Source organism: Dipodomys spectabilis, unplaced genomic scaffold, assembly GCF_019054845.1.
Source record: "Dipodomys spectabilis isolate Male_0828 unplaced genomic scaffold, ASM1905484v1 ptg000493l, whole genome shotgun sequence".
NCBI lineage: Eukaryota > Metazoa > Chordata > Mammalia > Rodentia > Heteromyidae > Dipodomys > Dipodomys spectabilis.
The window spans coordinates 333,432-346,246 of record NW_024871170.1 but is presented as its reverse complement, the minus strand read 5'-3'; the positions used below and the strand labels follow the sequence as shown (position 1 = coordinate 346,246).

Genomic DNA, 12,815 nt, shown 5'->3' with positions numbered 1-12,815 from the left:
TGCATCTCTGCAGCCACTAGCCACTTAGCACTGTGACTTAATCCAGCCGGGGCAAGACCTGAGCCCGCCACGTGGCCTAATTAGTCCTGCTCCTCCCCTCCCACACTCCTCCCCTCCTTCCCTTCCTCCCTCCCTCCTCTCTCCTTCTTCCCTCCCTCTCTCCTTCCTTCCCTGCCTTCTCCTCCCTCCCTCCCTCCTTTCCTTCCTTCCTTCCTACCGCATGATTCAGCCCAGGGTCTAAACCCCTGGCTCCTCAAGCTCTATGTTATATGTGTATGTGGTGGTGGTGGTGGTACCAGGGCTCGAACTCATGGCTTCATGCTCTTGCTTGGCGTTTTTGTTCAAGGCTAGCGTTATACCGCTAGAGCCACACCTCTACGTCCTGCATTTTTGGTGGTTAACTGGGGATAAGGGTCTCAGGGACTTTTCTGCCCAGGCTGGCTTCAAACTGTGATCTAGGCATCTGGTTATTGCTCGTCCTGTCTCTCCTCCCTCTTTCTCTCTCTCCTTCCTTCATTTTTTTTAGTGCTGGTCATGGGGCTTGAACTCAGGGCCTGAGCGCTGTCTCTGAGCTCTTTTGTTCAAGGCTGGCGTTCTACCCCTTGAGCCACAGCTCCACCCCAGCGTTTTGGTGGTTGCCTGGCGATCAGGGTCTCTGGGTCTGTGAGCGCAGGCTGGCTTTGGGGCTCAGGGTCTGATGACAGGTGTGCGCCGCTGGCGCGTGGCTAAGAGGCTTTCTTTCTGCACATGCAGAGCCGCAGTGGTGCGCTGGGGGGGGAGGGGGGGGCGCGTGCGTACCCGGAGGAGCAGCTCGGTGGCTCTGTTCAGCTTGAGCTGCAGCAGCTCCTGCAGCTGCCGCACGGACCCCGTGTACTGCGCCGTAGCTTTGCTGTCCATGTCACCCGGCGGCGTTTCCAACAGAATCAGCTTCATCTTCTCGATTAACTAGAATGCCAAAGGATCTTTCCATTAATGCCAGTCATCCCAGAAGCAGAGGCTCGGTGAACAAGGGAAGACCTGTGGCTTGGGCTGGCTTCAAACTGGGATCCTCAAATCTCAGCCTCCTGAGTAGCTGGGATGACCGGTGTCCCCTGTGCCCGCTGGCGAGGGGCTGCCCGCACCTCTGGATCCCAGCAGGCCCTGCACGCCTGGCCTCTCCTGGGGTGCGCTCTAACTCTGGGAGCCTGGGTGGCGCTGCGGACTTACATACAGGACGAGTTTGCTCTTCTCGATCACGGCCTGGAAGGTCTCGTCGGGCTCCTCTCGCCACAGGCTGATGAACGTGTTCATCTCCTGCGACTCCGACGGGTCGGGCCTCCCATCGCACGCGATGTAGTGGTTCCACTGCGGCGAGAACACAAGGGCAGGCTGGCGGACCTGACCGCGGTGCGGCCCAGCCACCTGCTGCAGGCCGGGATTCTCAACACTGTTTCTATTTTTCTTCCTCCTCTCCCAGGGTCAACAGGTTTTGATGGCTTTAACCAGGTGTGTGTGTGTGTGTGTGTGTGTGTGTGTGTGTTTGCTGTTGGTCATGAGGCTTGAACCCGGGGCCTGGGTGCTGTCCCTCAGTTCTTCAGCTCAAGGCTGGTGCTCTACCACTTAAGCCACAGCGCCACTTCCGGTTTTCTGGTGGTTTGCTGGAGACAAGAGTCTCATAGACTTTCCTGCCTGGGCTGGCTTTGAACTGTGATCCTCAGATCTCAGCCTCCTGAGTAGCTGGGATGACAGGCATGAGCCACCTGTGCCTGGCTAACCAGTAATTCTATACAAGCCAAATAATAATGAAATCAGATTTGCTTTCATCCAAATAATGTGTGTGTGTGTGTGTGTGTGTGTGTGTGTGTGTGTGTGTCTACCAGTCCATGGGGCCTAGACGCTGTCCTTGAGCTTTTTTGCCCACAGCTGGTAGCCTACCACTTGAACCACAACTCTACTTTTGGCTTTTTGCTGATTAATTAGACCTAAGGGCTTCATGGACTTTCCTGCCCATATTGGCCTCCAACCAGGATCCTCAGATCTCAGCCTCCTAAGTAGCTGGGATGACAGGCGTGAGCCACGGGTGCCTGGCTCAGAGGAAATCACCAGTAGGTGAGGATCTATGCCTTGAGGGCCAGAGTATCATGTACGGGGCGGACAGAGTCTTCTAGCTCGGAGCCCAGAGGGTGAGATGTTCTGGATCCAAGCTCTAGAGTCCTGGCCGGGCCGGGCATTGGCAGCTAGCGAACTCCCTGGCAGAATCAGCCAGGGCCACAGCCGAGCCTTTGAGTGTCGGGGCCCCTGGCTCCTCTAGTGCTTGAACGCTTGGCCATCAGGACAGGGCATATTCCCGGGACAGTTAACGTCCTGCGCGTCCAGTCCCTCCTGGCTGGCTCTTCCAGCCTTCTCCGCCTTTTGTTGCCTCTGATCCCTGCTCTATGGAACTCTCTCTTTTTGTAACTGTATCTTTTTTGTCTTCTTTGGTTCTGGGGATCGAAAGTCAAACGTAGGCAGAGAAGACAAATGGGGGGGGGGGGGAGGGGGAGGGGCACGGGAGGGTGAGCCTGAGGCTTTTTCTGGGTAACTTTGAATTTCCTGGGCTCAACGTGGTGTCAGACCTCCCTCGTGCCCACGAAGCTATCAGCTCAGGAAAGGAAGCGAATCGTCTCACCCGAGAAAGAGATCTGATTTCTTGCTTTAATTTCTCCGCTTCCAGGAAGCACTCCTCTAAGAGGTTCAGCTCTTGCAGCTCCTGGTTGCGCCTCTCGAGATCCTGTGAGGCAGAAATAGAGCCGTGGGCCTGCGCTTTCTGTTCTTCTATTTCCAGTCATGCGGCTTGAAACTCAGGGCCTGGGCGCTGTCCCTCAGATCTTTTGTTCAAGGCTGGCGCTCTACCACTTTGAGCCACAGCGCTACTTCTGGTTTTCTGGCGATTCATTGCAGGTAAGAGTCTCATGGACTTTCCTGCCAGGGCTGGCTTTGAACCGTGATGCTCAGATCTCAGCCTCCCAAGTAGCTGGGATGACAGCATGTACCACTGGTGCCCGGCCCCAAGACATAAAACTTTTATCTTCAGGGAACCACCCAAAAAGCCAGAAGTGTGGTTCAAGTGGTAGAATGCCAGCCTTGAGCAAAAAAGCTCAGGGACAGCGCCCAGGCCCTGAGTACTAGCCCCAGGATTGGTACAAAAAAAGAAAAAAGAAAAGAAAAAGCCCAGCATAAGCAGATGACACCCACGTGCCCACACAGGAAGGGATGCGTCACATGAACCAGCAAAACAATATGGCTGCTGCCACACTTGGCAGCAAGAGTTCCTGGGTAGCAACCTGAGGCCTTGAATGCAAAGTGCAGCATTGCCTATGTATAGAATATATATATATATATATACACACACACACATATGTAATGATATATATCATCATATTATATATAATCTATATGCATATATCAATCTATATGCATACAATATGTAATATAGATAACATGACACATATAATTATATTTATTATATATTATAAGTATATGCTATGTAATTATATTACTATAGTATATATATTATATAATGTTATAAATTATATACTATATTACATATATGTACATATAATTATATGATATAGTGTGACACATATATAACATACACATGTATGATATACATTTTGTGTAATCATATAGTATATAGCATATACTATATTACATATATGTACATATAATTATATATGATACAGTGTGACACATCATATATAACATGCACATGATATGTATTATATGTAATCATATAGTATATAACATATTACATTGGTGTGTTATATATCATGTATATACATATGTGTACTCGTGTGTTGTGCGTATACAATGGAACTTTACTCATACATAATGAAGAATGACACGATTTCGTTCTGAAAGCGTGTTAACTGCAGTGAGTGGGGTCCAGCGTGACGAGGCAGGCATGTTCCCTCATCTATGGAAGTCAGGTCTAATTGATGAGTGTGTGTTGACATGCTGCAGGAGCCGTGAACGGAAGCCCGGTGCACACAGGGGCGCCTCCGACGGGTAACTCACGAGGCAAGGGGGGCGAATGCGCAAGAGGGGAGGGCGGGCCAACGCAGCCGGTATTCTGAGTCACAGGTGACGTGAAGTCCGGGAACTTGAGGGGCGGACAAGAATGGAGGGGTGGCTTGATCAAGCTGCCTGGGACTTACAGACAGACAGACAGACTTGCTGGATTGAAACCATTTTGTGCAATTTTTTTTCCGGTCATGGAGGCTGATCTCTGGGCCTGGGCGCTGTCCCTCAGCTCTTCAGCTCAAGGCTGGCGCTCTACCACTTGAGCCACAGCGCCACTTCCCGCTTTTTCTGCGTATGTGGTGCTGAGGAATCGAACCCAGGGCCTCATGCATGCCAGGCAAGCACTCTACCACTGAGCCACCTGCCCAGCCCCCTGCACAACTTCTTAATGATAAGAAAAATAAATTTTAAAAAACAGAACATTCGTGCTCACGTGGTAAGCTGCCTGTCGCGTGAGCCTGAGTCCCTAACTTCAAACTCTGCCTCTCCCCCCACAAAGATCATCGCTCGTTTCTACTCACTTTTTCTTCAAGTTGATGCCATTTTTCCTCAGCGATTCGCATGCGCTCCAGCCTTTCCTGCTCTTCTTTCTCAAATCTCAATCGGGCTTCCTCTAAAGCACCAAAGCATCAAGAATGAGCTCAGGGATTAGGCTGCTGCTGGTTTAGGCTCTCAAGCTGCTGGGACAGGCCTGCCATCCCCAGCTCCCCAGGAGGCTGAGATAGGAGGATCACAGCACAAAGCCAGCCCAGGCAGGACAGTCTGTGAGACTCCAACAAATGAGATTGAAATGAGAGAATTGTACTAGAGCTTCAAGACGGTACCAGGGTGAAAACGCAGGGCTCAGGTGCTGGCCCTTAGCTTTCTCACGCTATGTGAAGAGTTTTGAAAAGAAGATGACGGGGCATGGAAATACCAGCCTACTGCCAGCTCCCCTTACAGATGCAAAGAGCACTGAAGATTCTGCACCTTCCTCTCTCAGTCGCCTCTCCTCTTCCTCCTGCTGCAGCTTCAGACGCTCGGCTTTGGTGAGTTTCTTCTTACCCGGACCCTTAACAAAGCCCACAACATATACAAAGGTTACTAACGTGCCTCCAAGTTACCTACAAAACACACATTCCTCAAACACTTCTGCTTTCGTGAAACCAACTCTTCGTGCAGACAAGATAACCTCAAAGTGTGCAGACATCGAAAGACACATCTGGAGGCAAGTAAGAGAAATCAGCTTGACTGGACATCAGTACTTCACGCCTGCCATCCCAGTCACTCAGGAGGCTGAGATGAGATCTCAGTTCAAAGGATCGCAGTTCAAAGCCAACGCACGCAGAAAAGTCCATGTGATTCTTATCTGTAATGAGCCACCATAAAGCTGGAAGTGGAGCTGTGGCTCAAGGAGTAGAGCACGAGCCTTTAACAAAAAAGTTCAAAGTCAGCACCCAGGCCCTGAGTTCAAGCCACTGGACTGGCAGAGAGACAGGCAGAGACAGACAGACAGACAGATCAGCTTGTAAATTACTCAAAAGCAGAGAATGACATATATACACAATTTAGGTAAGCTGCTCATTTCTAGTTTCTCTAGCTTTAAAATAATAGCATAGAGAAGCTAATCCCATTGATGAAAGAAAGTAATACGTATGTACATACAGCTCAGAAATTGTCTGTAAACATGAAAGGGATTTTTATGACTCAAATGTACCTGAAGAACAACTGTACCAGTTCGGTAAATTGCTATTTAATAGCAGAGATCAAGTACAATGTTTATATAGCAATTGGCAATAAAATCTGTGCTAGCCGGGTGCTGGTAGCTCACACCTGTAACCCCAGCAGTTAAAAACTGTAAGTGGAACTGTGGCTTACGTGGTAGAAATCAGGTGTGAGCAAAAGTCAAGCAAGAGCTCGAAGCCCCAGGACTGGCACCATAGAAACAAAAACATTACCGAAACAAAACAAGACACGAGGCTGGCAATGTGGCTCAGTGGTAGAGTGCTTGTCTAGCATGCATGAAGCCCTGGGTTCGATTCCTCAGTTAACTACACACACAGAAGAAGTCAGTGCTGTGGCTCAAGTGGTACAGTGCTAGCCTTGAGCAAAAGAAGCCCAGGGACAGTGCCCAGGCCCTGATTTCAAGCCCCAGGACTGGGAAGGAAAGAAGGAAAGAAGGGAGAGAGGGAGGGAGGGAGGGAGGGTGAGGAAGGGAAGGGGAGGAAGGAAGGGATCTATTACCTCCATATAACCTACTCATGTCCTTTCATACAGCTAAATATTCTCTAGATCACTTACAATACGTAATGTAAATGTTGTGTAAATACTGTCATCCTATTGTTTAGGGAATAATGGTCAGAATAAACTTTATACTTTTTTTTTTTGTCGGTCGTGGGGTTTGAACTCAGGGCCTGGGCGCTGTCCCTCAGCTCTTCAGCTCAAGGCTGGCGCTCTACCCCTTGAGCCACAGCGCCACTTCTGGTTTTCTGGTGGTTCACTGGAGATCAGAGTCTCAAGGCCTTTCCTGCCCAGGCTGGCTTTGAACCGGCCGTTCAGTTTTCTGCCAAGCAGAAAGCACCCTGCCTCTGCTTGGATCTGCGGCTGTGCGGGTCCGAGGCTGCCTCTGCTTGGATCTACGGCTGTGCGGGTCCGAGGCTGCCCCTCCTGGATCTACGGCTGTGCGGGCCCGAGGCTGCCCCTCCTGGATCTGCGGCTGTGCGGGTCCGAGGCTGCCCCTCCTGGATCTGCGGCTGTGCGGGTCCGAGGCTGCCCCTCCTGGATCTGCGGCTGTGCGGGTCCGAGGCTGCCCCTCCTGGATCTGCGGCTGTGCGGGTCCGAGGCTGCCCCTCCTGGATCTGCGGCTGTGCAGGTCCGAGGCTGCCCCTCCTGGACTCGTCGAGGCACCACAAGCCCCGCTGGCCTAGCAACCTGGCTGCCCTGAGTGCCTCCAAGGACAAGGCGGCTGGGACGCCGTCCTCAGGCACTGCAGAGGGGCAGGGGTAGACAGGACACACCGTGGCCGGCGTATGCACTCCAGACAGGTGACAGCCAACACCACAGCCTGTCCGTCTCCCGCTACCTCTCCTTGTGCTTCCTCGAGGCAGCTCCCGCCACGGCTGCAGACGCTTTGCTGTCCCAGGCTGGGGTCCCGCAGGACCGCGTGCATTACCACGTCTGGTCCCCCTGGCCCGAAGGACTGCGACCTCTCTAACTGTTAGTCCTACAAAACTTAAACCAGCCTCTCCTCTGCCCCAACCACGCCACAGGCTAGCCATGCTGACTCCTGTGAGTGGGAAGAGCCCCCGCGGGACCCCTGGCGGATGCTGATGCCATACGTTAGAAATCAATAGATGATACACTCAACAATGTCGGAAAACGACACTCCTGCCCAGCTTCAGAATAGAACCAAGAAGGGGCAAGCGTACTTGTGCCCACTACGAATGCATTTTATAGGCAAGGGGCCACGTCGCCCTACACAGGGGCTGTTTGCTTGTTCTTGTTTCTACCTGCGCCTACAATCCGTCCTTATGGGAAAGACGAGCCTTTCCAATCCATCGATCCGATGCTCCTAGGAGGGCTCTTGGTGGGGCGAGCCCCGCGGGCTCCTGCGCCCCCTTCTCAGCAGGAAGCATCTCCAGAACAAAGCACCTTCGCCCTGCTCCCGACCTGCTTCCCTCGTACAATTAGTAAGCCAAAACGTGGGGATTGTTGGCTCAGTAGCGTCCACGCTCAGAACCTAGCAGGCTCTTTCCCTAGGCAACACTGCGCCCATTTACCCTTTACCTTGAGATGGCGCTCTTCGGGGGCAGCTACCACCATATATATAAGGCAGCAGGGTCCTCTTAGGGCAGCTGCAAGGCCCCTTCCCTAGTCCTTGGGCGGCAGCCACAAGCCGCAGCCGGCCATGACGAAGCCCCGGCCCACACATCTCCACCGGGGTCTCCACCCCTAATCATGGAGGTTACACAGGTCTCCTCAGACAACAGCAGGCTCTTCTCTCTTGGGAGAAGGGGTCTTGCTGGTCCCTTTGCCGGCAGTAAACCGTTCCTTGGCTCTTTGTGACTGGATAGCTATGTGGTTTTCTGGCAAAGTAAATCTATTTGTGAAACTCCACATCACATCTCAAATTTGCAATACGCGTGTGACTGTAAAGCATGAGTCTGTTTTTTGTGTGGAGGCGGAGGGGGAGAGGGGGTCCTGGGGCTTGAACTCACTGCTTGGGCATTTTTGCTCCAGACTACAGGTGTGCCGCTTGAGCCGCAGCTCCGCTTCCAGCTGTTGGCTGCTTAATTGGAGGTAAGAGTCTCACTGGTGGACTTTCCTATCCAGGCTGGCCGAAGGGCGGCCCTACAATCTCAGCCTCCTGGGTGGCTAGGATGACAGTGGGCCGGGCCGCTGGCCACAGGCCAATTCCTCTACGAAGTCCAGTAAGGTCAATAAACTGTACTACAAGATACAAACGCGCTTTAAAAAAGAAACTGCAGAGAGAAGTGTTTTCAGAGATCTACGTCCAGAAAATAACTTCCACGTACCTTTTTCGCTTTGGGACCCTGAAAATTGGAAAACAAGAAGAAAAGATTACTTTGTTGTTTGTAAATTCATCAAGTACCAAGATGCTCTAAGGTGTCAGGAGACAGGGAAGAGGCCATTCTTCCCTAAATCTGAACTTGAAGTCACACCCAATACTTCCTTCTTATAGATCACCCGTCAGGGAGGGACCCTTACACAGCTCACGGATGCCAATGACTGATTGATCCATCAACTGATTATGGTGTTCCTGCTAACTCTGCAGGCACAGGCCTGGTCCAGTCTTTTCTGATATTCAAACCTGATTGATGATTGATTGATTGATTGATCATGGTGTCCGGCTGGCTCTGCAGGCACAGACCTGGTCAGTCTTTTCTGATATACCAACCTATCTGGTTGATCAATTGATTATGGTGTTCCTGCTAACTGCAGGCACAGGCCTGATCTGGTCTTTTCTAATATTCGAACCTGATTGATTATGGTGTCTGGCTGGCTCTGCAGGCATAGGCCTGGTTCGGTCTTTTCTGATACCCAAACCTGTCTGATTGATTGATGATTGATTGATGATTGATTATTGTGACTGATGATTGATTGATGATTGGTGATTGGTTGGTAATTGATTGATTGTGACTGATGGTTGATTGATTGGTGATTGGTTGGTAATTGATTGATTGGTGATGGATGATTATTGATTGGTGATTGATTGGTGATTATTAATTGGTGATTGATTATTGATTGGTGATTGATGGATGATTGATCATGGTGTCTGGCTGGCTCTGCAGGCATAGGCCTGGTCCGTCTTTTCTGATACCTGAACCTGTCTGATTGATTGATGATTGATGATTGATTGTTGATTGTGACTGATGATTGATTGATTGGTGATTGGTTGGTAATTGATTAATTGTGACTGATGATTGATTGATTGGTGATTGGTTGGTAATTGATTGGTGGTTGATTGGTGATCGATGATGACTGATTGGCGATTGGTGATTGATTGGCGATTGGTGATTGATGGGTGACTGCTCGTGGCGATCCGCGCTTGCCTGCCCCGCGCACGGCCCCCGTGGTCAGGGGATCCTCCTCTACAGCCGGCTGGGTCTGTCTGGCCGCGGCCGGAAGCGGCGGGAACCGGAGCCTCGCGAGAGCTCGGGCGGGGCCGTGCGCGGGCTCCCGGCGGGGTGGCGGGGTGGCGGGGCGCGGGCCCAAGGTCGGGGGAGCCCCCGCGCCCCCCGACACGGGGCTCCTGACTCCGCGTCGGCCGCTGTCGGCGGTCACCCCGTCACCGCGTCACCCCGTCACCCCCGGTCACCCCGTCACCGTCACCCCGCCACCGTCACCCCGTCACCCCCAGTCAGCCTCCGGTCACCCCGCCACCCCGCCACCCCGTCACCCCCGGTCACCCCCGGTCACCCCCGGTCACCCCGTCACCCCCGGTCACCCCCGGTCACCCCCGGTCACCCCGCCACCCCCGGTCACCCCGTCACCCCCGGTCACCCCCGGTCACCCCGTCACCCCCGGTCACCCCCGGTCACCCCCGTCACCCCCGGTCACCCCCGGTCACCCCCGTCACCCCCGGTCACCCCGTCACCCCGTCACCCCCGTCACCCCCGTCACCCCCGGTCACCCCGTCACCCCGTCACCCCCGCCACCCCCGGTCACCCCGTCACCCCGTCACCCCCGTCACCCCCGTCACCCCCGGTCACCCCGTCACCCCGTCACCCCCGTCACCCCCGTCACCCCCGGTCACCCCGTCACCCCGTCACCCCGTCACCCCGTCACCCCCGTCACCCCCGTCACCCCCGGTCACCCCGTCACCCCGTCACCCCCCGTCACCCCCGGTCACCCCCCGTCACCCCCGGTCACCCCCGTCACCCCCGGTCATCCCGTCACCCCCGGTCACCCCGCCACCCCCGGTCACCCCGTCACCCCCGTCACCCCCGGTCACCCCGCCACCCCCGTCACCCCCGTCACCCCCGTCACCCCCGTCACCCCCGTCACCCCCGGTCACCCCGCCACCCCCGTCACCCCCGTCACCCCGTCACCCCCGTCACCCCCGTCACCCCCGTCACCCCCGGTCACCCCGTCACCCCCGTCACCCCCGGTCACCCCGCCACCCCCGTCACCCCCGGTCACCCCGTCACCCCGTCACCCCCGTCACCCCCGTCACCCCCGGTCACCCCGTCACCCCGTCACCCCCGTCACCCCCGTCACCCCCGGTCATCCCGTCACCCCGTCACCCCCGTCACCCCCGTCACCCCCGGTCACCCCGTCACCCCGTCACCCCCGTCACCCCCGTCACCCCCGGTCATCCCGTCACCCCCGGTCACCCCCGTCACCCCCGTCACCCCCGTCACCCCCGTCACCCCGTCACCCCGTCACCCCCCGTCACCCCCGTCACCCCCGCCACCCCCGGTCACCCCGTCACCCCCGTCACCCCCGTCACCCCGTCACCCCCGTCACCCCGTCACCCCGTCACCCCGTCACCCCGTCACACCCCGTCACCCCCGTCACCCCCGTCACCCCCGTCACCCCCCGTCACCCCCGTCACCCCCGTCACCCCCCGTCACCCCCGGTCACCCCCGTCACCCCCGTCACCCCCGTCACCCCGTCACCCCCGTCACCCCCGTCACCCCCGTCACCCCCGTCACCCCCGTCACCCCCGTCACCCCCGTCACCCCCCGTCACCCCCGTCACCCCCGTCACCCCCCGTCACCCCCCGTCACCCCCGTCACCCCCGTCACCCCCGTCACCCCCGGTCACCCCCGTCACCCCCGTCACCCCCGTCACCCCGTCACCCCCGTCACCCCCCGTCACCCCCGTCACCCCCGTCACCCCCCGTCACCCCCGTCACCCCCGTCACCCCGTCACCCCGTCACCCCGTCACACCCCGTCACCCCGTCACCCCCGTCACCCCCGTCACCCCCCGTCACCCCCGTCACCCCCGTCACCCCCCGTCACCCCCGTCACCCCCGTCACCCCCGTCACCCCCGTCACCCCCGTCACCCCGTCACCCCGTCACCCCGTCACACCCCGTCACCCCCGTCACCCCCGTCACCCCCGTCACCCCGTCACCCCCGTCACCCCCGGTCACCCCGTCACCCCCGTCACCCCGTCACCCCCGTCACCCCGTCACCCCGTCACCCCCGTCACCCCCGTCACCCCCGGTCGGCCCCCGTCACCCCGTCACCCCCGTCACCCCCGTCACCCCGTCACCCCCGTCACCCCCGGTCACCCCGTCACCCCCGTCACCCCCGTCACCCCCGTCACCCCGTCACCCCGTCACCCCCGTCACCCCCGTCACCCCGTCACCCCCGTCACCCCCGTCACCCCGTCACCCCGTCACCCCCGTCACCCCGTCACCCCCGGTCGGCCCCCGTCACCCCCGTCACCCCCCGTCACCCCCGGTCACCCCGTCACCCCCGGTCACCCCCGTCACCCCCGTCACCCCCGTCACCCCCGTCACCCCCGGTCACCCCGTCACCCCCGGTCACCCCCGTCACCCCCGGTCGGCCCCCGTCACCCCCGGTCACCCCCGTCACCCCCGGTCGGCCCCGTCACCCCGTCACCCCCGTCACCCCGTCACCCCCGGTCACCCCGTCACCCCGTCACCCCCGTCACCCCCGTCACCCCCGTCACCCCGTCACCCCCGTCACCCCCGTCACCCCCGTCACCCCCGGTCACCCCCGTCACCCCCGGTCGGCCCCCGTCACCCCGTCACCCCCGGTCGCCCCGTCACCCCCCGTCACCCCGTCACCCCCGTCACCCCCGGTCGCCCCGTCACCCCCGGTCGCCCCGTCACCCCCGGTCGCCCCGTCACCCCCGGTCGGCCCCGTCACCCCCGTCACCCCCGGTCGCCCCGTCACCCCCGTCACCCCCGGTCGGCCCCCGTCACCCCCGGTCGCCCCGTCACCCCCGGTCGCCCCGTCACCCCCGGTCGGCCCCGTCACCCCCGGCCGCCCCCGGTCGCCCCCGGTCGGCCCCCGTCACCCCCGGCCGCCCCCGGTCGCCCCCGGTCGGCCCCCGTCACCCCCGGCCGCCCTCCCGGCTCACGCACCATGGCGAGGCGACGGCGCCCGGCCCTCCGCGCCGCTCCGCGCCACCAACGCTCCCGGGTTGTCAGGACAACAGGCCCCGCCTCCCCCGCGCAGCCGCATGGGGCTCTTCCGGTCGCTGACTCCGCCCACAGACCCCAGTTGTCCGGACGACAGGCCCCACCCACCCACAAGGAAGAACCAAGGAGAGACACTCACGTTGGAGCACTTCCG

General features: G+C 57.8%; 2 protein-coding genes across 4 annotated transcripts in view; both read right to left on the bottom strand.

The window, feature by feature from the left end:
• The window catches only part of Dnai7 (dynein axonemal intermediate chain 7), a 31,711-nt gene extending 19,061 nt beyond the window's left edge, over positions 1–12,650 (bottom strand). Inside the window, exons 1-7 of the mRNA XM_042669300.1 lie at positions 12,605–12,650; positions 8,556–8,573; positions 5,011–5,092; positions 4,563–4,654; positions 2,648–2,749; positions 1,207–1,344; positions 799–945 (exon numbers count right to left, since the gene is read on the bottom strand). Of these exons, the coding sequence (XP_042525234.1) occupies positions 799–945; positions 1,207–1,344; positions 2,648–2,749; positions 4,563–4,654; positions 5,011–5,092; positions 8,556–8,573; positions 12,605–12,607 (582 nt within the window). The 5' untranslated portion in view covers positions 12,608–12,650. The remainder of the gene's footprint in view (positions 1–798; positions 946–1,206; positions 1,345–2,647; positions 2,750–4,562; positions 4,655–5,010; positions 5,093–8,555; positions 8,574–12,604) is intronic.
• The window catches only part of Kras (KRAS proto-oncogene, GTPase), a 57,405-nt gene continuing 51,830 nt past the window's right edge, over positions 7,241–12,815 (bottom strand). For all 3 annotated transcript variants that reach the window (XM_042669325.1, XM_042669322.1, XM_042669323.1), the window contains one exon: positions 7,241–7,251. The gene's annotated coding sequence lies outside the window, so the exon portion shown is untranslated. The remainder of the gene's footprint in view (positions 7,252–12,815) is intronic.